Raw genomic sequence first — 26,997 nt, 5'->3', positions numbered from 1 at the left:
TTTTTCTCGCATCCACGTATCCTTCTGCCAGATTCTACTTTTTCTTTCCCTGTGCCTTCCTACTTAAAAAAGTGAGGTTGAAATGTTTGCCGTGGACCTGCCATGCATTTTGCTTTTGTCAGTCTCTGTATTCTGGAGTGAAGAGGGTCTGGAATTCATAAAGCACAATTCTCTGACTCATTTGCCTTTACCTCATTCAGTTGTAATGGCATCCTGGGTGGTGATGGACAAGTGTACTTCTTGGTGTTGCTTAGGAGTTTTATGCTTCTTTGAAGCAACTTTCATTTCTACCCTGGGGCATGTTTATTTTCGGGACTTTGAGACAGGCTGCTTTAGTCTTGACGACTAGGATTGCTGGAGAAAAAAGTAACTTGAGAGAATTTCATGTAAGGTGAAAACGTTACCTAGAGCAGGGATTCTCGAGGGTGTTTGCCGAGAGGGGAATTGTTTGCTGAGAGGGGAATGGTAGCTGAGAGAAGAACAGTTTGCTGAGAGAGGGAGCTGGCAGACTGGTTTCTCAGAACTTGGGGAGGCTGAGGGTTGGAGGTTCTGCCATATGGCCCTTCACCTAGATTCATTGCCCTGTTGCAGCCTGGCAAGGATCCTGTCACTCAGGTGTCCTGGGTTGGGAAAACAACACCGTTCTCTAGGCATATATGCTGATATTTACCCAGGATCCTGTGCAGTTCCTGGCACGACTGCTTACACTTTCTTCCTCTCCCCTCACGTTCAAGAAATGGTATCAGGACGTGAGTGAGCGATTTTAGAGGAATGACCTTGAATCTACTTTAATTTATATATTTAAAAAAATCACTCGCAAATTTGATTATCATTATCCGTGCAATTATTTGTGACCTATTTCCTAGCCCTCCAGAGCTTAAAAAATAAATGGGGTCTGACTTTAAGTGGGTGAAAGTTTTGAAAATCTCCTTTGCTTTTTGCTTTTGGAAAACGTCATTAGGGCCATAGATCTTGATAGGATTACAATTGCATTAATTACAGTAGCAACCGTAATGAACTTCTCCCTCGCTCTTTGTAGTTTACCCTTTCCGTGTGTGTGAATTCATCTGTACTCTGGATCACACAGCCAGGCAGCAGTGTTTTATAATGCGAACCCTCATCCTCCAGTCTTCTGTTCTTTACTTCCTGTTAAGCTGCTTACCTTGAATAGAGGGGAGTGAGAAAGTGAGGTGCGTGTATTACTTCCTTTCCTCGCGCCTATTGTCGAATGTCACTGCTCACCCATTTCTGCTTCCCTTTCTTAATGTTGCCTTAACACATTTTGTTCCTTCACGTTTCTTGGCTCCTCTGTGATCAGTTTTCCTCCTCTCCTCCCTCACTTTTACAAGCTATCCCATTTTGTGCCAAAGGGTTTTTTTTTGTAAGGAGGGCTTTTTTTGTTTTGTTTAAAAGGAAAAAAAAAAGCCTCTGAATAGAATATTTGAGTCTTACCTTGCTTTAAAGGTGCTTAATTTAGGAAATGAGAGAATGAAAGTATACCTTAACTGTAAGAAGCCAATAAAAAGTTGATCTACCCAATAAAGAGCTAATGAAAAGTTTTTACAGGGAAAATTCTCTTGGGTGTGTTTATTAGGGGTAATTTTCGAAGATTTTTTTTTTTTGAGATACACTTTATATAGTTTTCATTCTAAAATGGTTAGGTCAGGAAAATCCTTCCATGTTTTTTAAGGATATGGACTGTGTTTTCTATCTCAATTTTGTATTTAGCCTAGATAAATAATGAAGCTGTAAGCAGAAGGATTTCGATGTAGTTAACTTTCAGTCTTTAGTACTTCATAATGAACATTAATTGTAATTTCCTAAAATTAAGTTTTAAAACTAACGTTTGATCACTCTGAATTGGAACTAAAAATGTGTCTCAAGCCCATATAACTTCTACTTCATAAACCACACTTAGAAATATTTTCATTTTTGAAGGTGTGGTTTTTCACAGTGGGGCTCCTTCATGCCAAGTCTTAATAAATCTTTTCAGTGAAATCTGGTTTTAGCGATAGGCTCTTAACTAGATTGGTTTTAAGAAGTGGAAAATGAGCACCAAGCAGGAATTCTAGCAAAAAAAGTCGTCTTGCTGTGTTGGTAGTGTTATGTCCAAGTGTACCGTGAAATACGCATAGCTGTGTATTTGAGTTGTATGACGCTTGCCCAGCACCCCCACACCTGGCCATCTCTCTTCGAAGCCTTTCCTCATCTTTCTTGGGAAAGTGGACCCTCTTTCGTGGTGTCCCACTGTTCCTAGAAACACCTGTCAGACCTTTTCTGACACTTCATTCCAGGTACTTGTTTGCCAGTCTGTTTTCCTCGGGACCTTACATTGCTTTAGGACAGAAGTCAGTGTGGTGACTCAGGACAGAATAGGGTTTTTGTTTTTGCGTGTGGGAAAGGTAGATTTTGGAAATCTTTATGCATATTTTGGAAGCATGTAGTATTGATAAAATAATATTTCATACATCTTAAAATTTTTTTTATGTTTATTTAGTTTTGAGAGACAGAAACAGAGCCTGAACAGGGGAGGGGCAGAGAGAAGGAGACACAGAATCCCAAGCAGGCTCCAGGCTCTGAACTGTCAGTACAGAGCCTCACATGGGGCTCGAACTCATGGACTGTGAGATCATGACCTGAGCTGAAGTTAGATGCTACTTTTTTAAGTTAGTTTTTGAGAGAGAAAGAGAGAGAGCACATACGAGCAGAGGAGGGGCAGAGAGGGAGAGGGAGAGAGAGAGGGAGAGAGAGGGAGAGACGGGATCTGCAGTGGGCTCTGTGCTGACAGCAGAGAGCCCAATGCCAGGCTTAAACTCAAAAACCATGAGATCATGACCTGAGCTGAAGTCAGATGCTTAACCAGCTGAGCCACCCAGGCGCCCCTCATACCCTCATACGTTATTTTATTTTATTTTATTTTTAATTTTTTTTTTTTTAACATTTATTTATTTTTGAGACAGAGAGAGACAGAGCATGAACAGGGGAGGGGCAGAGAGAGAGGGAGACACAGAATCTGAAACAGGCTCCAGGCTCTGAGCTGTCAGCACAGAGCCCGACGCGGGGCTCGAACTCACGGACCGTGAGATCATGACCTGAGCCGAAGTCGGGCGCTTAACCGACCTAGCCACCCAGGCGCCCCCCCTCATACGTTATTTTAAAGCTCACCCGTAACATGGAGCTTTTGTTTCTGTTGTGAAGACACATTAAGGTATTATGATACAAAATGCACATCTTCTTTGTTTTTCTTATACTTTTGTGCTTAATACATTGTCGTCATTTTATAGAAAGGCAATGCTAACGCCTGTCACAAGGGGCTGAGGACTAAGAGTGTGTCAATGTAAAGCCAGTAAGTAAGCCCCTGGTGCCCTGTTTCCTACCTTCTCCCATTTAGGTTGCCTTCAGACAGCCACAGTGCAAGTAGGTATGTTCAACTCGTGATGAGAGGTGAAATGCAGACAAAGTGTGCTTCAAGATCCATAGATGGGACAACTGTCCAGCTTACTCTGCTTCCGGTCTCTCTTCTGTCACTCTCTGTGGGGGCTTGAGTTGAATAATAACAGGCGAAAACTTGAAACTTTCATTGGTGATTCAAAGTGGGACTTTGCACTTCAGTGTTCAAAAGTTCATAAGGGGCTTGTGGCTTACAAGTTCCTTATGTCCGTATTTTACCATTCTCATTTCCTAGCAGCCTGAATGCTGTGTATTGTAAGGTCTGCGATTTCTGCTTTCGTCGCCTGGTGCAGTGATTTTCCAAATGTAGGTTTGAGCGTGAGCAGTGATTAAGTTCTGTATTGCTACCATGGATGTTTACATACTGAAACTGAAGCATTCGTAGCTTTATTGCCGTAAATACTAAAGCCTTGGAGCTATTTAGCAAATTATAGTTCAGAAGAGCCTAGTATAGCAAGACAGTCAGTGACCTAAGGAGTTCATTTAAGGGTTCTACTAATGTGGAGTCACTGACATGGGACTGCCTTCTACTCTTGAGTGTTTTGATGTACACTTGATTTACATTTGGAAAAATGAATCGGCACTACACTAATCTCCCACTGTCATAAAAAGTACATCCGCTTGTAAAGGATTTAATTAAAACATAAAATTAAGTGCTTATGGGAATTTGCCCCCAGAAGGTGTTTCCATTAGGGTAAGAAGACATTTTGCTTATGTGGATTATTTGTTTTGTGTGTCTTTTGTTTAATGTGATGACCTTAAACTAATTGTCATCATCAGTTGTGCCAGTAATGCTGGGAAAATGGAAGAAAAAACTGTCTTAAAAAATGTTCCATTGCAGCGAATGCTTTCATCTTTCTGTCTTACATAGTTCTAGATCATACATAAAGTTTACATTGTTGTAATTACAGTGTAGGAAGGAACTCTTTTTGTGCACCAAGGTGTTAAATAATCCTCAGACTTCTAGGGATTTGCACTTCGTATTATGACCTTATCTTAGCTTCCTCTCCGACTCACCTGCGTGTTGGGTAAGATGCAGGCTTCATTATGCCTTGTCCAGCTCTGGAATACACGCTGGTAACTGTGCGCCTCCGTAGGCCCTCTCCGCCTCTGTTCTGATTCACGCTTCGAATTCTGCCTCTTAGGACGGTTGAGTCTTACTGTTCTTTCCTTATTTTGATATCTTTTCCTAGGTGTCATTGTTCCAGTTAACGTTTAAAGTTTTCATACCTACTCAAAATCCGAAAAGCTAAAATTTATGCTTGAATTGGAATGATTTTGGGTGTTTGAGCCCGTTCTGGCCCTTTGTGTAAAGTTTTCCAGCTTAGGTGTGGTACAAAGCTGCTCCTTCCACTTAATCAAACTTCCTAGTTTTACTTCGCTTTCTTCTTTTAAAATGAAATCATTTCAAGGGAAGGTCACACTTGAGTGTGACTGTCCAACGGTTCTTTTCTTGTTGGAGTGGTGCCTGCCTATGAGGAATGACGTTGAATTGAGCAGAGTCACATTTCTGGCCACATTTTTGTTTTTCTTCATGATTAAGCAGTTAAAAGTGCCTGTGCAGGGAATGTCAAGTAAGAACTCCAAACGTTTTGTAGAAGAACAGATTAAATTGAGCGTTCCTTTGTAATAGTCTTAAATAATATCCAAATGGATGTGACTGCATTTCCGTAAGTGAGAATCGGTGTCTGCACTACATTTATTCTCTTTTCTTTTTGCTGGAATTTTCTGCCAGTCTTCTCCTAGCCTCTGCCCCTTGCATCTTGGTGGGTTGCCTCACCAGGACATTTTCCAACAGTCTGACCCAGAGCTTGGGGTTCAGACAGGTCTGTCGAGTGGGTAGTTAATAGGACCGAATTTGTGTGAAGTGAGAGCAGTTTGGCACGAGACCTCTCTGGTGGTGGTGGAAGGTGGGCGGTCACACATGAAGGAAACGAGGGCCTTTGCAATTAGATGGGGTGAATAAAGTATGGAAGGAAACTCTGGCTGGTTACGGAGTCTTTAGAAGACCAAGAGAAGTTAAAGAGGGGGAAATACACAATCGGAGTCCACATTGCCAGATCACGGGTGCTTCTGTGATGTGTCATGATATTCCAAAGCTAATTTGTGACACCCACTTGAGCTGTGAGAACCAAAGGAGAGAAGATTGGTTTGTGAGTAGAAATGTAATTTAATTAGTAAATATGCATTTGGTAGGCAGTCCTGTTGTCTGTCACTCAGTTAAAAGATGTGCTTATGATCCAGAGGCTCATCCTTTTCTATTTGCAAATGACCATTATAATTGCCATTCTGACATGTTGACAGGCTGTCTTTCTAGTATCCACGGGTAGAATGTTTCCCCTTGATTTTAATAATGTTTTCAACATTTGGCACTGTGGGATTTGGAAAAGACGTTTTGCTCTTGAAGATCCGTAAACGGCACTGAATATTGATTGAGCTAATAGAGCAATTACTGTACATGACTGTTTTTCTCCCACATAGATTTTCTCAGTATTATGAATTTACAAATATGCATGTAGTAGTGGATTAAATTTAAAAATTAGCTTTTGGTTCAAAATTTGGTAATGTGTAATTTTAGCCAATAAAGTGGTTTAGTGGATTCGATCGAATGTAAAAACCAGCACAGAATCAAGGTTTTATAGCTGATTTAAAAATAACTGCTGAAAGCCTCAGGCTTGAAATTAAATTTGGTTTTAACAGGGCTGAATTTTATGTGACATTTGTAACAACTTAGGGAGATGTTTATTAAAGATGGTTAATAAACTCACTGAGACACATTTGACCATTATTTATAGGAGATGAAATGTAAATTTGCATGTAAAATGGAAAAGATAAAAGATCTCAGAGATTGTGACTTTGAGTGTGTCCCATTCTACATGTTAAGGCAGTTTGGTTTTTGTTCTTATCCTCGGATTAAAATTGCTTATCTCTGTTTTAATCACTTCACATCATTATCACTGACTCCTCAGTGGTCTCCTGTTGTCATCTGTAGATCTGGTCACACTGAGGATTATTCTACTGATCCGTTCCTGTTAGTTCCTCTTATACTTTCGGAATAGACGTGTGATTGAAATAATGTCAAAACTGGTTATTTTCACACTCCCATTTTTCTTTCAGACTCTGTTGTCCTGATTTCCTCCTACCCCTTTCTCTCCTGTCTAGCCACAGAGGGTGCTGAAATTCACAGTAGTCACAAAATAAACCAGTATTCCTTGAATGGCTCTTCTTTTCCCATCGTGGTGCGAGGCATCAGTGGCCAGAAGGGATCACACAAAGGAGCAGTGTGTGTTGAGTGTGTAGTTGGGCTCCTTGCTCCATGGTCCCTTCATAAGTGTGGTGTGTTCATTTCCAACACAAATTTTCCAAAATTTTCCTTTTTTACCTTTCCTATCTTTATTCCCTGAGCCTGTTTCCCTGTTCCAGACCCCTTGTCTCTTCTTCTTTTCTTCCCAAAGACATCCCCTCCAGTTTATGCCAGTCAAATTTCAGTTTATTTTAGATGGTTATAATATTGATAACCACACATAGAACAGGTAATGATTTGCAGTGTATGTTTTTATTCTGTGGTCTGTGGATTCAAGGAAATAATCTGAAACAGCAGCTCTGTTTGCAAAAGGATTCTTAAAAGAGCTGGTTTATAACAAGTAAAAGTTTTATTCCTCCAGTCCATTAAAAAAAAATTGTTCTGTGGTTAAATTTTCTTTTTTTCATCTTTGGCTGGGTATAATGAGGGACTTTTATATTATTTCCTACTTTGTCTTCAGTGTACTATATTTTTCAATTAAAAAAAAAAACCAGGCTATTGTTAGTTCTCTTGCTCTTTAATGAATCATTGGATTGGAAAATAACTCATTATATCATCAGGCAGAGATATGTTCCTTTATTTGCATGTAGATAGTGAAGATGAATAATTTATCAAATGTTATTAGCGCAGGCTGCGTATTACTGAAATCTCAGCAGGATGTAATGGAATTTGTCTCGTGCTAGTATGAAGATAGCATGCCCTTGCCTAGTCATTATTGAACTTGTGGCATCTCTCAGCGAACTATTATGTTAGCACTCCACTCTTGCACACCTCTTCATTAACTGGACTTTTGATTGAAGAGTTGAACTTATCTTGAAAATCTGAAATCTGGCATGCCAAATGCTTGCTTGACTCTAGCTATGTTTTTACAGCACAGCAAGAATTTTCAGAATGAATGAAGGACTTAATGTTTCTTATTAAAGTGATTAGTGCAAAAAGGCTGTGACTGATGGTTTTATTACTTCTGGTCATGAAAAGCTGTCCATACAAAGAGACGTTGAAGCAATGTATTTTTCTGAAACGAAGGGTGATGGAACATGTATATAATTGCCTTAGAATCTTATGCCTGTACTAATTATGTATTTGAAGTTATTTTAAATGATTGCTTTGAAAAAGTTGGCTTTGATTTGCTTATGGCATGATTGCACGGGGAGGTCAACAGATCTCACAAGCAACAGTGAAGCTGGACAGTCAAAAAAACAATCCCAGCACTCTGGAAATTGACTAAAAGTTTTCAGCAAACTGAGAAGTGTTTCTTCACGAAAACAACTGAACTTTGGGTAAGAACAGTGTGAGTCCATGGCATTTGTGCCTGGGGCTACTCCCATTTTCCTTCCTCAGCTCTTCTAGCAAGGTTGTTCAAGGCAGAACGGGCTCTGAAAACCAGGGGCTTTGCTGCTGCTTCCAGGACAGCTCAGTGGATTTGAAGAACTGTCAGTTAAAGTGCAGATTTTGATGGCAAGCGACAAGGGAGCGTGTGTGACTATACCTGCCCGAAACTGTGGGACTGTTCTATGTGGACAGGGGGACTAGCCCAGGGACTTAATGGGGACTTGTGGAAGTGATTGGAGGCTTGCTAAGTCTCCGTAGACGGTTAGTTGACCTGAGGTTGTGCACATGCACAGCAGAGACAGGAGTGGGCCCCACCACCCACACGCATCTGCCTGCTGGAGCCTGCATGCGTGTCCTGAGAAGGTGGCAGAGAACCTCAGAAAGCACAGGAGGAAGAAAAGGCCGGGGGAAGTGCACTTGAACATGTCCCTGACTCTGAATAACCTCACTGGCTCATACGCAGTTCCATCAGCAGATAGAAATCTTAATGGTTTATAGGGTTTGAACGAATGTGTAACCAGTCTTTCCTTAATAAAAAGGTATGCAGATACAGGGTTGACCCGGAGGAAGTCAGGCTTGGTGGCGGGGGGTGATGGAGAGCTAAGAAGTGACATCAGTAGCCCTTCCTTGTAGAAGAGATAGACTTAATAGATTTAGTCCAAGTAAGCTAAAACAACAAAAACAAACAAACAAACAAAAAAACCAATCCCTGGTGGGGGGAACCCGAATGGAGAATGTCAGTATATAATCGAAAATGTTCTGTATTCAACAAAGTATTATGATGCATGCAAAGAAACTAAGTATAACCATATTCAGGGGGGAAAAAAGTACACATTGTCTTTGACCAAAAATGTTGGATTTGACAAAGACTCCCAACTACTAAGCGAAACCATGTTAAAAGCCTTTAAGGAGGAGTGTCTGGGTGACTCAGTTGCTGGGCATCCGACTTCGGCTCAGGTCACGATCTCACAGTTTATGGGTTTGAGCCCCATGTTGGGCTCTGTGCTGACAGCTCGGAGCCTGGATCCTATTTTGGATTCTGTGTCTCCCCCTTTCTCTTTCTGCCCCACCCCCATTCACACTGTCTCTGTCGCTCTCAACAATAAATAAAAATGTAAAAAAAAAAAAAAAAACCTTTAAGGAAAGGATGATGACATTGACTTGAATGTAGAATCACAAACAGAAATGATAAAAAAGAACCAATGGGAAATCTGTAGTTAAAAAGTACAATAACTGAAATGAAATGTTCATTCAGGAGGCTCATTTGCAGGTTAGAGATGGCAAAAGAAGAACAATTAGTAAATTTGAGGATAGATCAATAGAAATGATCCACTCTGAATAACGAGAAAAATCACCAGGAACTCGAAGACCTATGAGACAACATCTGGCACACCAACAAGTATGTCATGGAGCCACAGAAGAAGATGCAGAAAAAATGCTCCTAATTTTTTTTTTAAAGTATTACATGAAAACTTCCCAAACTTGATAAAAAAATTACTTTATAAAGCCAAAAAGATACATGAACCGCATGTAGGAAAATCACAGTGATCCACACTTACATACATCATAGTCAGACTGTTGCAAAAGAGAGAAAAATCTTGAAAGTGTAAGGCAGAAGTGACACATTATATACAGAAGAACAACATTAAGATTGACAACTGACTTCTCAGAAGCAACAGAGGTCAAAGGTGTGGAGTGCTATGCAGTTGACCCCCGAATGACATGGTTTTGAACTGTGTGGTCCACTTTGACATGGAGTTTATACAATACAGTACTGTAAATGCATCTTCCTCATGCTTTTCTTAACATTTTCTGAAGCTTGCTTTGTTGTAAGAAGTACGTAATACATATAGCATGTAAAACACTTGTTGATCAACTGTGTATGTTATCAGCAAAGATTCCAGTAAACAGTGTAAGCTATTAATAGCTAAGTTTTGGGGGGGGGGAGCCAAAAGTTATACATGGATTTTCAACTGTGTGGGGCTTGATTCTGCTCAAGTCTGCATTGTTCAAGGATTAGCTGTATTCACTGCTCAATGAAAAAGCTGTCAACTGATAATTCTGTATCCAGCAAAGGTATCTTTCACAAATTAAGCAAAATAAAGACTTGCCCAAGTAAGCAAAGAATCTGTTGCTAGTGGGTTTCCTTTACAAGAAATAATAAAGAAAGTTCTTCAGGCAGAAAGGAAGTAGTATCAAATGCTACGTTGAATTCTTAGGAGGAAACGAGTACTAGAAATGGTTAAATATGGTGGGTAAACATAAAGTCCTTTGTAAGTCTATATTTTTCCTCTTTTTAAAACTGTATAGTTGTATGAAACTAATTACAGCACTGTTTTGGGATTTATGCAGCTGTGTGTTAATATGTGTGACAGCAATAGGACAGAGAAGGAAGATGGAAAAGAAATGGCACTTGGACAATTGAATCCATATGAAAAAATGAACGGAGACCCTTACTACACACAAAAAGTAAAAAAGTGGATCCTAGACTTAAAGATAAGAGCTAGAATAGTACGACTTTGAGAGGAAAATATAAGAGAACTCTATGTGCTAGGGCTAGGCAAAGAGTTCTTCCATAGAATGGTAAGAGTAGGAGGTATAAAAGAAAAAAATTGATAAAGTGCACTTCGTTAAATTGAAGAACATTTACTTTTTTTTTTTTTAATGTTTATTTATTTTTGAGAGAGACAGAGACAATGTGAGCAGGGGAGGGGAAGAAAGAGGGAGACACAGAATCTGTAGCAGGCTCCAGGCTCTGAGCTGTCAGCACAGAGCCTGATGTGGGGCTCAAACCCATGAACCGTGAGATCATGACCTGAGCCGAAGTTGGATGCTTAACCGACTGAGCCACTCAGGCGTCTTGAAAAACATTTACTTTTTAAAACATAATATCACAAAAGTGAAGCTATAAGCTACAGACTGAGTAAAATATTTAAAAATCACATCTGAAGAGGGTTTGTAAGCAGAATAAAGAAATCTTATAACACAATAATAAGGTAGTTACTCCAATTAAAATACCGGCAGACTTCTAGAGTAGACATTTATATCAGCAAACGTTCTCCAAAGAAACAGCCAGTAGTAGTAGTAGTAGTAGTAGTAGTAGTGTGTGTGTGTGTATGTGCACGTGTGCATGTGAGTATGTGTTCAAAAGAAATGTATTAAAAAGAATTGGCTCATACCATTATGGAGACATGATGGAGATTGAGAATTCCAAAGATATGTAGTTGGCAAGGTAAAGACCCAAGAGCATTTGTGTGGTTCCAGTCCAAGTCCAGAGGTCTGAGACTCAGAGCTGGTGGTGTTAGTGTCAGTCTGCACTTGGGCAGAAACAAGACCCAAGAAGAGCCTGTGTTTTAGCCAGAATCCCAAGGCTGGGAAAGAACAAGGACCCAGCTCAACAGTCAGTCAGAAACTGTTCCCTCTTAGCTTTCTTGTTCTATTCAGGCCTTTGATTGGTTGGATAAGGCCTACCAGTGTTAATCTGCTTTACCCAGTCTACTGATTCAAGTGTCAACCTTTCCCAGAAAGACCATTGTGGAAACCCAAAATAATGTTTGGCTAAATGGCATTCTGTGGCCCAGTCAAGTTGACACATAAAAATTATTACATTTACCAAACAAGACATACATTTGGCTAATAAACACATGAAAAGGTGCTCAATGTCATTAGTCATTATGGAAATACATAATTCATTTGAACCACAATAATAAATTACTTCCCCCTAGGATGGCTATTGTCAAAAAAGTTACAATGTGAGGTCTTGGTGACAATGTGGGGAAACTCAAACTCTTATACGTTGCTGGTAGGATATAAAATGGTACCCCACTTTGGAAAACCGTTGTTTCATACAAAGGTAAGTATAAATTGACCACATGACCCAGCAATTCCATTCCTAGGAATCTGTCCAAGAGCAGTAAAAACATGTCCACATAAAGACTTGGACGTGAATGTTCCTAGAAGCATTATTCTAATAGGTATTAATTGGAAACAGTTCAAACATCTACCAGCTGGTCAACAGATTAACAAAATGTGATATATTTTGGAATGGGAGCAAGGGTGGAGTACAACTAAGCTTGGGACAATTTGGGGGGTGATGGAAATGTTCTAAAACAGGGTTTTGTGAAGACTGTGCAGTTGTGTGTGTTTCTTTAAAAGTCATTGAGTTGTAGACTCGTCATGGGTGAATCTTTTAGGATGTTAAAGTTATAAAAAGTTACAGAAAATACTCTGTGTAATAGGCAAAGGACAAGTAAACATGGAGAACAGTAATTGGAGAATCTGAAGGGGATGGGAATTCTTTGCACTGTTCCATATTTTCTCAACTGCAATTCAGACTTTCCAAGTTATAAAAATTTTTATGACTCTTAGAAATAGTCTGATTGTCTTTTGTTATATTAAAAAAATCAGTTTAAAAACTTATGTTTGTTTTTAAAAAAACCAACCCTAGGGGCGCCTGGGTGGCTCAGTCGGTTAAGCGGCCGACTTCGGCTCGGGTCATGATCTCACGGTCCGTGAGTTCGAGCCCCGCGTCGGGCTCTGTGCTGACAGCTCAGAGCCTGGAGCCTGTTTCGGATTCTGTGTCTCCCTCTCTCTGACCCTCCCCCGTTCATGCTCTGTCTCTCTCTGTCTCAAAAATAAATAAACGTTAAAAAAAAAAAAAAAACAAAAACCAACCAACCCTAAAGTGTCATTTTATCTCAGCTTTTTAATTCTTTATTTCTTGGATTTGCTGTTTGCTCTCAGCAGATAATCTGCTTTTGCATTTTTTTTAATCCCCCAGCGGTACAGTTGGCTGGCAGGCACAGTGCTCCGTGAGCCCTCCCTGCTTCATCCACGCGTGTGGTTGACGCTTGGGGGCGTGCCTACCTTGCGGAATGCCATCCTGAGGGTATTTTTGGTTCCGTCATCTGTGCAGTAGAAAAAGGTGCAGATATTGTAGGCAAAGCACTTTTGATGGCAGGGTACGCACACAGCTGTTTTTCTCTTTGGCATTATTTCTTAGGACAATGATCATATCTTCTGTTGTTTTTTTTTGGTGTTTGTTTCATAGAGGAAGAAGGTAAATTAATACATTTATTGAGAGCAGTAAATGAAAGTGAAGTTCTGTGACCCGTGCTAATATGTGTTTATATGCTTTGTTTGAAGGTCATTCTGTGAGACTCCTGGGTCAGAAAAAGAATAACGGAAAGCGGTTGGGTGGAGCGCCATTGGATTTGCCAAAGATCAGGAAGAATCCACTGATAGAAATCATTTCCATCAATACTGGGTAAGTGTCTCTCAAACTTGCTCATAAAATATTCAGTATACTCCATCCACAAATTCAGGTTTTTTTCCTACTGGACATGTGACAGAGTAAAGCAATTGAACGTTTTCATGGGAAAGAAAAATCAAAAATCTCTAAACCACATGAATATAGTTCCCGCTAAAAGATGTTCCCAGGGTATAAATTACACTTATATTTCAGGAAGAGTTTAGGTTTTTGATTAATATTATTCTGACTTCTTTTTGGTAATAGACATGGATTGCGTTTTCTAGCCATGCACCCAGGTTAAAATATTTTTTAAAAGAGTGTTTTGGGGGTGCCGTGTGGCTCAGTTAAGCATCCAACTTGGCTCAGGTTGTGATCACGTGGTTCATGGGTTCCGGCCCCGCCTCAGGCTCTGTGCTGTCAGCACAGCTCATCGAGTTATATACTTGCAATGGGTGAATCTTACAGGATGTTAAAGTTATAAAAAGTCATAAAAAACACTGTATATAATCGGCAAAGGACAAAGTAAACCTGGAAAAACAGTAATTGGAGAATCTGAAGGGGAGAATCTGTGCTGACAACTCAGAGCCAGGAGGCTGCTTTGGATTCTGTGTCTCCTTCTCTTTCTGCTCCTTCCCGCTCGTGCTCTCTCTCTCTCTCTCTCTCTCTCTCAAAAATTATATAAACATTAAAAAAATTGTTTTTTAAGAGAGTGTTTTGTTGTTGGAATGGTTAACATACCCAATCATCTTTGTTTTTTTTTCAATAGGGTTATAAGTAACTAATACCCAAGATACTAATCATGGTTTGATTATTAATTCTCTGAAATGCATGTTTGAAAATGTTGCCCTTTTGAGCTTTAAACTGAAAATGAGCATGGTAACTGAATATTAAGCACTCTTAATTTCCACATCTTTGTCTGAAGTTCTTCTCCCTTACTGTAACTCTTGGTGTGCCCCTTCGTACTTGGTTTTATTTGCATTTACTGAATTTGCAGTCAGTGTTAGTGTAGTCTGAAAGTCTGATGAGGCCAATTCCCTCCTCCATTCATAAAACTTCCTCCCACAAAGGCAAGCTGTCCTGCTCCTCTTTGATTTCAGCTTTCTTCCTTCCTTTCTAGAATGGTTTTCCTTGTCCTTTGCTTCCTTCATGCTGTTTCCTGTGGAGAGCAGGCGAACTTGTCTCTTGCTTCTCCATCATTTTCTACGTCTCTCTTAGCGGTTGCCTTCTCTTCCTCCCGCACAGTTACAGCTAATGTTGTTGGTCATCTTTTCTCTAGTTTTACCACCTTCTGGTTAACCCTTCCCGCCGCTGCCAAAGATCAGGGAAGGTTGAAGAAGTCATTTGGTTTCTTTTGAAAGGCCCCATGGGGTCAGTTTCATTTGACTTGGTGAGTTTGTCCTGGACCAGCATCTGGCCTTTGGGGTGGAAGATTCAGAAACCTGCACTCATCGAGCTCATAGAGTGATTAAATCGGAGTGGAACAGTGAGAAATGTAGTTATCGCATTGACTAGAGTATCTAATCTATTCTCTCTTTTGAGCCTGAGCCAAATTATAAACATAAGGCTGTTTGCTACTCCCTCTGTCTCAATTATTCTCCTTCCTTCAGATATTGCAGGTTTTTCTTTTTATTCCCGATTTCCTGCATAAAACTCCCATATCCCTACATTCCCTGTCCTCCATATTTGCCTTATTTTCTTCTATAACACTTCTCACTATTGAAACATATAGGAGTTCGTTGACGTTTTAATTGTCTCCCCTCATCGGTGTGTAATGAGCTCCAAGATAGTGGGGAATTTCGACTCTTATCTACCACTGTAGCCTTAGTACACAGAAAACTGTACACAGCAGGGATTTAATAAATATTTACTTGCTGAATGAATGAATCATTGATTTTTATAATTTGAAAGTTTAATGGGTTTATGCTAAATTCTCTTCACAGTACAGATGGCCTTGCCAGTTGGACAGTAATACTTGGAGTTTGCTAAGCATGCTTTCTCCCGAACAATGCCTTTTAGAAGGGCAAAGTCAAGTGTTCCTGAGAATCTCTCTCTTTTTTCGGTAGAGAATTGATCAACACCTCTTTGCCAAGACAAATTTCTTTAAGTGTGTTGATGGTTTAGGGTCTTTGAAATGCTCTCATATTTAGATCCATTTTGTCTCTTCGGGGTGACTTTGCAGCTTTAGACGACCTACTGAGTGTTGCTTCTAGCTGTTTGTTTTCGAAGATGCTTTGTTTTTCTAGTTTCTCTGTACTTTTTCATTTTGTCACTCCCTGCTTCACCCTCCCGTGTTCAGTGACACTGGACTACTCGACATGCAGACTCAGGGTTCTCCTCTGTCTCGGCTGCAGGCCCCTGTGCATGCCATGAGGTGTGCCTGGCACGTCTTATCTTTCCCCCGTTCATCTGGTTGGCAATCCTTCCCTGTGCAGTTACGTGCTTTTTTGGGGGGCAGGGGTGGCTTCTTCTTCCTCTTTCCATGACTGAGCTGAATACATCCCTCTTTCCATGGTGTGTTTACCACGTTCCCTTGTCTCATGGTTATGGCACCTTCACATCGGGTAGTTTATATTTCCCAGTAAATTGTAAGCTTCCTGGGCTCTGAAAGTATTTCAGTTATCGTTATATTATTATCTCTGAGTTTGGTGTCTAGTACAAAGTGAGTACTCAATAAATATTTGTGAATACATGTTTTCAACGTTTTTTTTTTATTTATTTTTGGGACAGAGAGAGACAGAGCATGAACGGGGGAGGGGCAGAGAGAGAGGGAGACACAGAATCGGAAACAGGCTCCAGGCTCCGAGCCGTCAGCCCAGAGCCTGACGCGGGGCTCGAACTCACGGACCGCGAGATCGTGACCTGGCTGAAGCCGGACGCTTAACCGACTGCGCCACCCAGGCGCCCCTGTGAATACATGTTTTAAGGCCATCACTAGTTTTCACTGCTGTAAGAAATTTTAAGAAGTTTGCCTTATTTTATTTTATTATTATTTTTAATGTTTTTATTGATTTTTGAGAGAGAGTGAGCGTGTGAGAGAGGGAGGCACAGAATCTGAAACAGGCTCCAGGCTCTGAATTGTCAGCATAGAGCCCGACATGGGACTTGGAGCCATGAACTGTGAGATCATGACCTGAGCCGAAGTCGGATGCTTAACTGACCAAGCCCCCCGGGTGCCCCTAGGTAGCCATTTTAAGTGGCATTATGTTAAAATTTTTCAGGTATTTGGAGTTTCCCTTTTCTTGGGTTTATTATTTCTTAAAATGAGGCTACCTTGTAAACTTTTTAATTCAGCTCCCTGGATATTGGCTGTCACTGTGTCACTTCCTATCCCCGATTACAGTGTAGAACTCACCCTTAGTAAGTAAGTTAGCACATATGCCCCGCACGTTAGAAGTCAGTCCATCTGTCTCCAGTTGAGAGAAGGATTTCTAACCTTCCTTGACTACTAGTCACTTTCCCGAATCAGGTGTGGCCTTATTGTCTCTCCGGTGAGAGCATCCCGTGAGCATTTGGCACAGTATCACTCTTAACATCTTAGCTTGGATTTTATTTCTGACCTCTGGTGGAGCTCATTGCTTTTTGTTTTCTTTTGTTTTGATTTTTTTTTTTTAGCTTACATTTAAATGTTTTAAAAGCATTCTTCCCATAATTATTTCTTACAAGAGAAAATGATCCTTCTCATCAAAATCTTGACAGTTTTTTATTGCTTTCAAATTAAATAAGGACATATTAAATTTTATATCAGTTTTTCATTTGGGAAAAGGCTCACATTTGCAACACATTTTATTGTATGTTAGTAAATTGTTGAGGTTACTAATTAGAGTCTACAGAATTGTTCTGATTTCTTACATTTCTATAGAAGTATAAGGAGTACATTAATTGCTTAACCAATGAAGAAGTTAACATTTTCAGGTCTTGCCAGATTCTGGGTGATCTGAGAGAAGATTATTTATTTGAGAATGCCTTTTATTTATTTCTTTTTTTAAAAATTTTTTAAAGTTTATTTATTTTGAGAGAGAGAGTGAGACAGTGTGAATGGGGCCGGGGGGCAGAGAGAGAGAGAATCCCAAGTAGGCTCCATGCCATCAGCACAGAGTCTGATGCGAGGCTCGAACTCACCAACTGCGAGATCATGACCTGAGCTGAAATCAAGAGTCGGATGCTCAACTGACTAAGCCATTCAGGTGCCCCGAGAATGCCTTTTATTTCTTCAATAGTGTTTTATCTTCTCTCCTAAACCCTCTCTCCAGTGTTTGCTTACTCCTTTTTCGTTATATTTGCTATGTTGAGTATATAAATGTTGGTCCACATGATTCATTGTGCGTTTTCCAGTGCTCTTCTAGTTTTCTGAGCTGAGCTGTTTCAGCTTCGCTGCCACCTGTCTTAAAAGCTCTTATTTCCAGACTGTCTCTTGGGTGGTAGAGACTCCCCGCAGGGGAAACGTGAATGGCACATGTCTGTCAAATATGGTGATGAGATAGCTTTGTGGATGTGATTCCAAAAAACAGGTGAGAATGAAGTTAACGATGATTGCTAATGCGTATTGAGTGCTTCATGTATGCCAAGCACAGTGCTGTGAAATGTATATTCTTTCCTATATTTAATCCTCAAAACAGCCTTATGAGATTTTTTTTTTTTAATAGATGAACAAACTAAAGTGCAGAGAAGTTAAAGAACTTCAATTGTCATGTAGCTGGTGGTTAAGACCAAGACTTACCTATTAAATCCATCAGATACTTTTGTGGGTTAAGAGAAGCAAGGAATCCTATCCAGTGTAGTTGGCAGAGAGGGATCTTTGGGGAGGAGAACAATCTTTGCATTATAGAGACTTTTGAAATGGGCCCTGAAAGACAGACAGGTAGAGTGTGAAATTACACATGGAGGTGTATTCAGTTTCAAATTACCACGAACTGGCTGGCTTAAAACTACACACGTATTATTTTATAGTTCTGGAAGTCAGAAGTCTAACACAGATCTTTTTTATGCTAAAATCAAGGTGTTGGTTGGACTGTGTTCTGTAGGCTACTGGAGAGAATCCATTTACTTCCTTTTTTCGGCATCTAAAAACCACCCACTTTATTTGCCTATGGTCCCCTTCTTCCCTCTTCAGAGCCTGCAACATTGCATTTCTTTCTGTCTTTTTTCCCTCGAATCATTTCCTCCCACCCTGACTCTCGGTCCCACTTTTAAATGATTACACAGTAACCACCTGGATAATTCAGGCTACACTCTCTAATTTAATGTCGCCTGATTAACAACCTTAACATCAGCTGCAACCTTAGTTCCCATTTGGCATGCAAAGTTCCAGGGACTAGGATAGATATGATGAGAAAATTGTAGGGAGAGAAAAGAATGAACAAAGCCATCTGAGTGGACCATGTAAGTTGTTGGTGAAGAATATAGTTTTCTCCAGGCAGTCTGGTGTTTCCAGCGTATGTAAGGAAATGTGGGATAAATCATCATCTGTGTGAAAAATCGAGTTGCCCCAGGGTGAGAAATTACACTTAATTCAGTTGGTAAAGGAGAGTCACTGAAGTCTAGAGCAGCGGTGAGAAGTAATCATAGCTGGGCATCAGGAAGATGATTCTGGTACCAGCTGATAATATGGGTTGGTGTTGGAAGACAGGTCCAGGGAGACTTCTTCTGAGGCCGTTACAGCAGCCTGGCCAGCAAGGAGTGAGGGCCTGAGTGGTAGTTTGAGGAAAAGCATGGATAGCAGAAACGTGTCATGGTTAAAAAGATGGGCTTTGGTTGGGGCTCCTGGTTGGCCTAGTCGGTTGAGTGTCTGACTCTTGATTTCGGCTCAGGTCACGATCTCACAGTTCGTGAGTTCAAGCCCCACATTGGGTTCCGCTCTGACAGTGCAGAACCTGCTTGGGTTTCTCTCTCCCTCTCTCTCTGCCCCTCCCTTGCTCTCTCTCTTTCTCCCTCTCTCTCTCAAATAAACAAAAAAAAAAAAAAAAAGAAGAAGAAGAAGAAGAAGATGGGCTTTGGCATACTCCACTGGAGTTGTTTGTAAATGTCGATTTGGGCTTTGCCAACCATGGTTGGAGATGGCAATGCAAAGCCCCAAAAGACGCCTTAGTTGGAGAGGCGTGAGTGAGTGAGGTCACTGAAGGTGAGTGGTCGCTGCGTGTGTACAGGATTTGGGAGGAGTCCTCTATGAACTAGAAGTAGGCAGAGACGAAGGTTTATGAACATGGTGTGTCGTACTATCAATTGCTTCAGGCCCCTTCCAGAGAAAAAATGTTGGGACAGGGAGCTGTTTCAGGGAAGTGGGAAAATTAGAAACCAGATTCAGAATTAGTTTTGATCCAGGAAGATTACTCTTTTGAGGAGTTTAACTATGAAGGAAGAGAGGTGGTCTGTAGAGAATAGAAAGATTCTTCTGTCTGAGCCTGTTTAGAGGCAGAGGGGTAAGGAGGAGAAATAAATTGGCAGGAGAAGCTGGTTCAGCAGGATCATGTGTACGGATGGGAAGGTAAGCCTTGGCAAGGGGGTAGGACACTTCCCTGCCTCCCTGGATGTAGCAGTGAAGGATGTGAGTAAGTCAGAGTGTAGAACTTAGTTCTTTTTCTTAAAGGTCTTGAGTGGTTTATGTATTTGTTTATTTATTCATTTTTGAGGGAGAGACAGAGAACGAGTGGGGGAAGAGCACAGAGAGCAAGGAAGACAGAGAATCCCAGGCAGGCTCCACACTGTCAGCTCAGTGCCTGAAGTGGGTGGGCCTTGAACTCAGAAACCATGGCAATCATGACCTGAGAAGAAATCCAGAGTCTGACGCTTAACCCACCGAGCCACCCAGATGTCCCGGATCTTGGCCAGTTTCACGTACGGACAGCGTTTCATTCAGTTCTTTCATGCTAGCAAGTGAACTAGACAGCAGTGTGTCAGTGTTCTGTCCCAGTATGTTTTAGTTACTGCACCGCAATCCTGTGATGGCCCTGACTTGGGATACAGCCAGGTCTCGATTGCAGTTCCAGCCCCGTCCCCAGGACTTGTCAGTGCCCTTCATCCCTCCCTTCCTCTCCTTGGTGTTGGTGTCAGTTGTTTGCCTACACTGTGTATTTTCTACAAACCACAAGTCACATCTCATGATAGATTCTAATGAAATCTCCAGCCAGAAATAAGCCAGTATTTTAGGTAAAGATAAAAATTTGAAGATTCATGCCAGAGTGTTTGATTTTTCTCATTAAATGCTGGAATGGAGTCATAGTTCTGAAATAACAGTATATGGAGATTCATGTAGTTCTGTGTGGGTTTATGAGGAGATGTATGTAGATTTAACAAAAGGATCACGCCCGCGCTGTAGTCCCTGTCGTACGGAGTCTACGTGTGTGTAAACAAGGAAGTGAGCTGGGGTTGGAAGGCTCCGTTTTTGTTAGAGGACCTCATGTGTGTGATTGCCTTATTTTTTCCCTAGTACTGAGCATGGAGATGGAACCTAGGTAGTGTAAAGACGAAAGGTAAAAATTAGGAATTGGGCCGTAAAGAAAATCTGTGCCTCATTTTTGCCTTCCCTGTCACCTACTTTAAAGTCATCAGTTTTGACAATTTCTTGGCAACCGTGTTCTTCCAAAGCCAAGAGTTGGACGCTGGGTAGCAGTTGTGATAGAAGTTGTATCATCGTTTAGGTACTACTATCAGATTATCCCTAGTTTGAAGGGATAATCCTCCCCTGGGCTAAACACATCTGAGGAAATACTGTCTGACCCTGTAATATTTTACTGATACTTTCTCTTTTAAGATTTATCTCAGTTTTCTTATTACTTGCCATTTGTCAGACATAAAATGATGGTATATGCGAACCTTTAAGGGGGAATCTAATTTTCTTTGAGATTATGTACTTGAATTTATTACCATTTTTTAAAGTATCTGTTACTTTTTCCCACCTATAACATCATATCTTTGTGAAAAAAGCTAACTTGTATGTTTTCACTTTCTTTCTCTAATGTCCAGATTTTATCATGTCTATTCCAGTGCTGGATTCATAGGTGTGCTCAATGTTTGAATGAATGAATGAATGAATGAATGAATGAATGAATGAATGAAACAATGATAATTTATTGTATATAAGTGAAATTATTTTTAGAGAAATATAATCACAGTAACAGTTCTCTTTCTGGTTCTAATGATTAAAACATGAAATAGTATTAACTAGACATAATCAGAGTACGTCTGAAAATAGAACTATGCTGAGCTTACCACATTACCAGGTATTGTGTTAGGTGCTATGATACATACAAAGGTAAACATTTCCCAAGTCAACAGGTAACTAACATTGAATGGACTAATCCAAAACATGCAGCTCTAAACACGGTATTAATCGCAGCTCCTCTCTGGGGAAGATTTGGATCTCTTTCTATTCTATATTCTGGGGAATGCTTTTAGATCTCAGCATGACTGTCTTTCTAGGGGCTAAGGGAACACAGCAGGGACTCCTTAGACCTCTGAATTTGAGCTGTGGGTTACTCAGACATTTTCTCACTGCCTTTCTGTGAGATGCTGTGGCAGCAACACAGTTAAAAAGTTTTCATGGCCTTGGACATCAAATAAGACTACTGCCATCATGAGTACTTGGTGGAAAACAGAAGCAGCAAGTATTATCTTTTTATGTTACCCTTAAGTTACAGCTTTCAAAAAATTACATTGCGTAAAAAAAAAAAAAAAAAAAAAAAAAAAAAAAAACATTTTTAGAGGTATTTAGAGTGCTCTAAAAAGCTTTTTTTTTTTTTTTTAATTTTTTTAACGTTTATTTATTTTTGAGACAGAGGCAGAGCATGAACAGGGGAGGGGCAGAGAGAGAGGGAGACACAGAATGTGAAATGGGCTCCAGGCTCTGAGCTGTCAGCACAGAGCCCAACGCGGGTCTCGAACTCATGGACCGTGAGATCATGACCTGAGCCGAAGTCAGCCGCTTAACTGACTGAGCCACCCAGGCACCCCTGCTCTAAAAAGCTTTTAATTAAGGTTCCAAGGAGATCCTGTTAGCAGTTTGAATATCTGGGGTATCACACTCATACTAGGGTGAATCTTTTTAATATCGTGGGAGAATAAAATTTGGGAAATCTTAACATCTCTTTGAAATGACTGCATATTTTAATGATTTGTTGAGTTCTTATATCTCAGCATCATGTGAAGAATAAGCTGTTATTTTTGTAGTTCATGCTAGACTGTTGTTCAAATGTCCTGATTATATAAATCATGGCCGCCTTCTGATGGTGCTGTCTTGAGAAAGCTCCTTCAGCTTCGGTGCCCTCCTCAGAGACAGCTGTTAGAAGGTCCTAACACCTCTCTCTTCCAAGAGGCAGAATCCCAAGGTAAAACACTTCCCAGAAAGGATTTGGCAGACTATATATAGTCATTCTCTAACATAAAAATTGTGGGTCAGTATTGGCTTTTTATATATCCGCACTGATGCTGCGAATCAGCCTAAGCCAATTTTGTTCTGTACAACTAACTCTTAGGGGTTTTTTGATAGACAGCAGTCGCTACCAATAGGGATTAGTTGTTCCTTATAACCCAGCTGTCAGATTATAATGAAAGCAAGTCCCAGTCCAAAACCTGTAATAAGAACTTATTAAGCAAGCTGGCACAGTCCAGCTGTTCTTGTAAGCTTTGTGAAGTCCTATCTCTCGCTCCTTTTGGGTGATTAAATCACACCTTGCGTGAAAGGTTCGCTGGAGCCCGATGAGACAGCATGGCCAGCTTCCATCCACCAGAATCCGCTACCAGTGTCCGAGCGCCGGCTGAGTAGGGACGTAGCCAGAACAGTCTCCTTAACGTTCGAAGCCAGGGCTACAAAGTGTGATTCATGGACCAGTGCTGGGTCACCAACTACTGATGGCTGGTCTGCGACAAGTGTAGAAATTGAGAGCAATCGTTTTAGAAACTTTTAAAGCCGTCTAACATTGCTGCAATGTCTTGGAATTCATTTTCATTGTATTTTATAAAACTAGCGGTTTATAAGAGGTTGGCAATCAAAATCCTCGTCTGTCACTGTAGTTTGAGAAACACTGGTCTCAGCCATTCTGTTGCAGGATCCTTCACCCTGTTGTGGAGAATATTTAGCCAGTCCACTTATCTTGAGGGCCACTGATGTCGCTAATTAGATTCTGTTTCTGCTGTCTTTTATGCTAGTAGCTAACCACTTGTGCTTACTATAGTAGTTAAGCACTACTTTTACAAATGCAGATTTATTTCTGTCATTTATTATGCTAAGTTGCAAAGCCTCTTCTGTCCTCGGAAGATAAAAAGCTAAAACATTCCTGTAATCTCTGCAAGGTAGTCTTTCTGATTAAATCACTAGAAAAGAGAGACTTTTCTTAGAGTTGTAGCTTAAAGTGACTCACACATTTTATGTAATGCTCTCTATGTTAAATGCTTTCAAAAGTAAACTATTGTAGTCCTAACATATGGTTTCTGCGAAACTTGAAGCTAGAGATTGTAACCGTTCTTTTAGCATGTCCCCACGACGAGCAGAGAGCTGTTATTTTTCTCTTCTTCCGTGAACTTAGGGAGGCGAGGAACCCATGTCTTGGTCAGGAACCTGGAGTGTGACTCCGACTTACTCTGGAGAAGGCACTGGGGTCTGTGGCACGTTGGAGAGAGCGCTGCACTTGGGTCTGGAGGCATAGACATTTATTTTCTGGCTTTGTGACTCAGGTACATTAGAGACCTCTTAGAATTGATTTCTTTTCTCATGGGGACACGTGCTGCCTACTACATGTGTCACCTGACTTAGTATGGGTACTTTAATAAGTGTTTTCCCTAGAATTTTGATGTTGGTTTATCCTCCACTCTACCAACATTCTCCATGACTCCTTCTCCTCTTCTTTTCTCTTCTTCCTTTGTACTATTTATGCAAGATAGTTTCTGGTACTAGGATTTAAAGTTCGGAGCTTGTTCAATTCATCATCAGCTCATCAATCTCCTACTTCACTCTCGTTCAGTGTTAAGTGAATGACAAACTTTAAAAAAAAAAAAGTTAGGGCGCCTGGGTGGCTCAGTCCAGTAAACATCTGACTCCTGGTCTCAGCTCAGGTCTTGATCTCAGGGTCGTGAGTTCAAACCCCATGTTAAAAAAAAAAAAAAAATTAATCTTCTTTTCCCCTGTAGCTTGGTCTTGCATAAATTCACTTCATAAATATTTTAGTAATTTAGTGACAGCAGTGTTACTTAAATGCAGAAAATTTTTTTCTGGCTGGAGTATAATTCTAATTACTTCTCTCTTGCAATAGATGATTGTTTTGTAGAAAAAGAGAAAATGATAATTTGGACTATGAATGAAGTAAAACTTACTCAAACAATTAAATGTGTGAAATTGAAGTATTTATGGCAGTTTTGAACTTGTTACATTTTTACTTTTGTCCAAAAACTAGCTGTCCTGAAATTTGCAGCTTTTTTGATATTTTCAATGAAATCACCAAGTACTTTATTTCCACTTAAATACATAGAAATGAAATTTTAAAGTGATCTTATTTTTAGTGGATTATAAAACTGTATTTGGGAAAGATCATTCATAAGAACAGTGGATGGCACTGTTGGTTCATACCCATGAAGTAATTATCACTAAGGAGAACTTTTAAATGCTGCTTAATAAATGCCTTTAAACAAGTGGCCCAGTTAAAAATTTTAGGCAGTATTAGAATGGGGATTTCACCTCCAATTTTGTAAATTCTTATTTATGTAATCATTATTTTATATAAACTCTGAAATGAATATATAACTTTTTTAGTAATGATATATAAAGAAATGGTTGGTTTTAAAAAATCCTTTCAAATTCGAGCACGTACCATTCCCCTAACTAAAAAGTGTATTTTGCTTACCGCTTTTTTGATTCAACAAAGCTATTTAACTTGAGGAAGGGAGAATAAAAAACTGAAAATTTAAAGAAACTCAAATTTAGGCCCAGCATTAAGGGAATCTTAGATTGCAGTTGATTGAGTAGAGCGGTCCACACTTTGTTCAGGTTAGTTCATAGAGTCTGTGGTGAGAGGATGTACATTAATTTTAAATAGTTATAGATGCTTTCACAGTTTTAGAAAGTTTCTTTTTTTTTTTTAATTTCACGTGTGGAAGTATCTTATGCTTGTTCATTAAGAAAACCAAAGAGCCCCCTAACTGGACATTTATTTACTCAAGATATGTGGTTGAACACCTGTTAAGTGCTAAGGATAGATAGATGTGTTCATTTGGTATTGGCGTCTGCCCTTGAGAATCCCACAGGAGAGCGAAACAAGCACAGAACAATAATAGCATTGTGAGTAGGACAGAAGGAGTGTAGACAAAGTTAATTGAGGACCACCAATGGATTGTTTGGATGGATTAGGTAGGGCTTCCAAAGAAAGTGGGTATTTAGTCTGAATGTCGAAATTTATCTCCTAGGTGGGTTCATAAGGCCATCTAAGCAGGCGGGGAATCACCCAGACAGTGGTTTTGAGTTGTCTCACATAGGGAATGCACACAGGCTGTGCCCTGCACAGGGAATGATGAATTGGTAAGTGGTGGTGTTTCAGATGAGAGTCTAGGAGAAGAGGGGTGAAAGAGGTGGCTTGAGATTGCTTAGGTTCAGACCTTGGCCTCATCATTTCATCATTTGCTGTGTGGCTGTGGGCCCTAGAGTTTTCAAGAGAACGGGCTGCCAGCTGGAGGTTCGGAAGAGTCTAGTCGTGCACTTGTCAGGTGCCTCTTAAGGTGCATTAAGTTCATCCATTGGAATGAGATTTGAATTCCTTGTTTTGGTGGTTACCATTTGGGACTGTTAAATCATACAGATTTAGAGTTAGAGGACTACTGGATTGCCTGTCTTTTCTTCTCCCCTTCCTTCCCCTTCCCCTTCCTTCCCCTTCCTTCCCCTTCCTTCCCCTTCCCCTTCCCCTTCCCCTTCCCCTTCCCCTTCCCCTTCCTTCCCCTTCCCCTTCCCCTTCCCCTTCCCCTTCCCCTTCCCCTTCCCCTTCCCCTTCCTTCCCCTTCCCCTTCCCCTTCCCCCTCCCCTCTTCCCCCTCCCCTCTTCCCCCTCCCCTCTTCCCCCTCCCCTTCCCCCTCCCTTCCCCTTCCCCCTCCCCTCCCCTTCCCTTCCCCTCCCCTTCCCCTCCCCTCCCCTCCCCTCCCCTTCCCTTCCCTTCCCTTCCCTTTACCAGTAGTTGAGTTAGGGTGCGTGAAAATGAGTGGCCCTGGGAAGGGCACTTTGGGAGTGGATGATTGGCTGTGTCCAAAGAGCTACCATCTGTCAGTTTTCCTGTTGCTTCAGGAAAACTCATTTTCCAACCATTATCAGGAAGGGGAAAAGCCTCCGAAACTTGTCAAGTGCAACTTTAATTAAGGATAATTGGATACACACATGATGGGGATAAAGTCTTCCCAGTTTTTTCAACACGAAAATAGTACATATCATATTTATTTCAGAAACGACTTGAACAAATTCTTTTTGCTACATCTCAACATGGTAGCCCTGGGTGTCTTATTTTTTCTAACCCTGACAAAGCAGAATGTTTTGTTTAGCTTTTTAAAAAGGCAATAGTGCATGTAGTTACGACCTCATTTACTTTATCTGATGAAGCAGTCTCTGAGGAATGTCTCTTTTTCTGTAAATTGACGAAGGAACCTGGATTTAAGGCAAGGTCATTTTTTAAAATCCTGCTTTCTGTTTCCAAACAAC

At 40.6% G+C, this 26,997-nt stretch overlaps 1 protein-coding gene across 1 annotated transcript in view; it reads left to right on the top strand.

Moving 5' to 3' along the window:
* CDKAL1 (CDK5 regulatory subunit associated protein 1 like 1) overlaps positions 1-26,997 on the top strand; it is a 537,841-nt gene that overhangs the window by 213,935 nt on the left and 296,909 nt on the right. The window contains exon 8 of the mRNA XM_049654971.1: positions 13,232-13,352. Within this exon, the coding sequence (XP_049510928.1) occupies positions 13,232-13,352 (121 nt within the window). The remainder of the gene's footprint in view (positions 1-13,231; positions 13,353-26,997) is intronic.

The sequence above is a fragment of the Panthera uncia genome (assembly GCF_023721935.1).
Source record: "Panthera uncia isolate 11264 chromosome B2 unlocalized genomic scaffold, Puncia_PCG_1.0 HiC_scaffold_25, whole genome shotgun sequence".
Classification (NCBI taxonomy): domain Eukaryota; kingdom Metazoa; phylum Chordata; class Mammalia; order Carnivora; family Felidae; genus Panthera; species Panthera uncia.
This window is presented reverse-complemented; position numbering and strand designations above follow the sequence as displayed.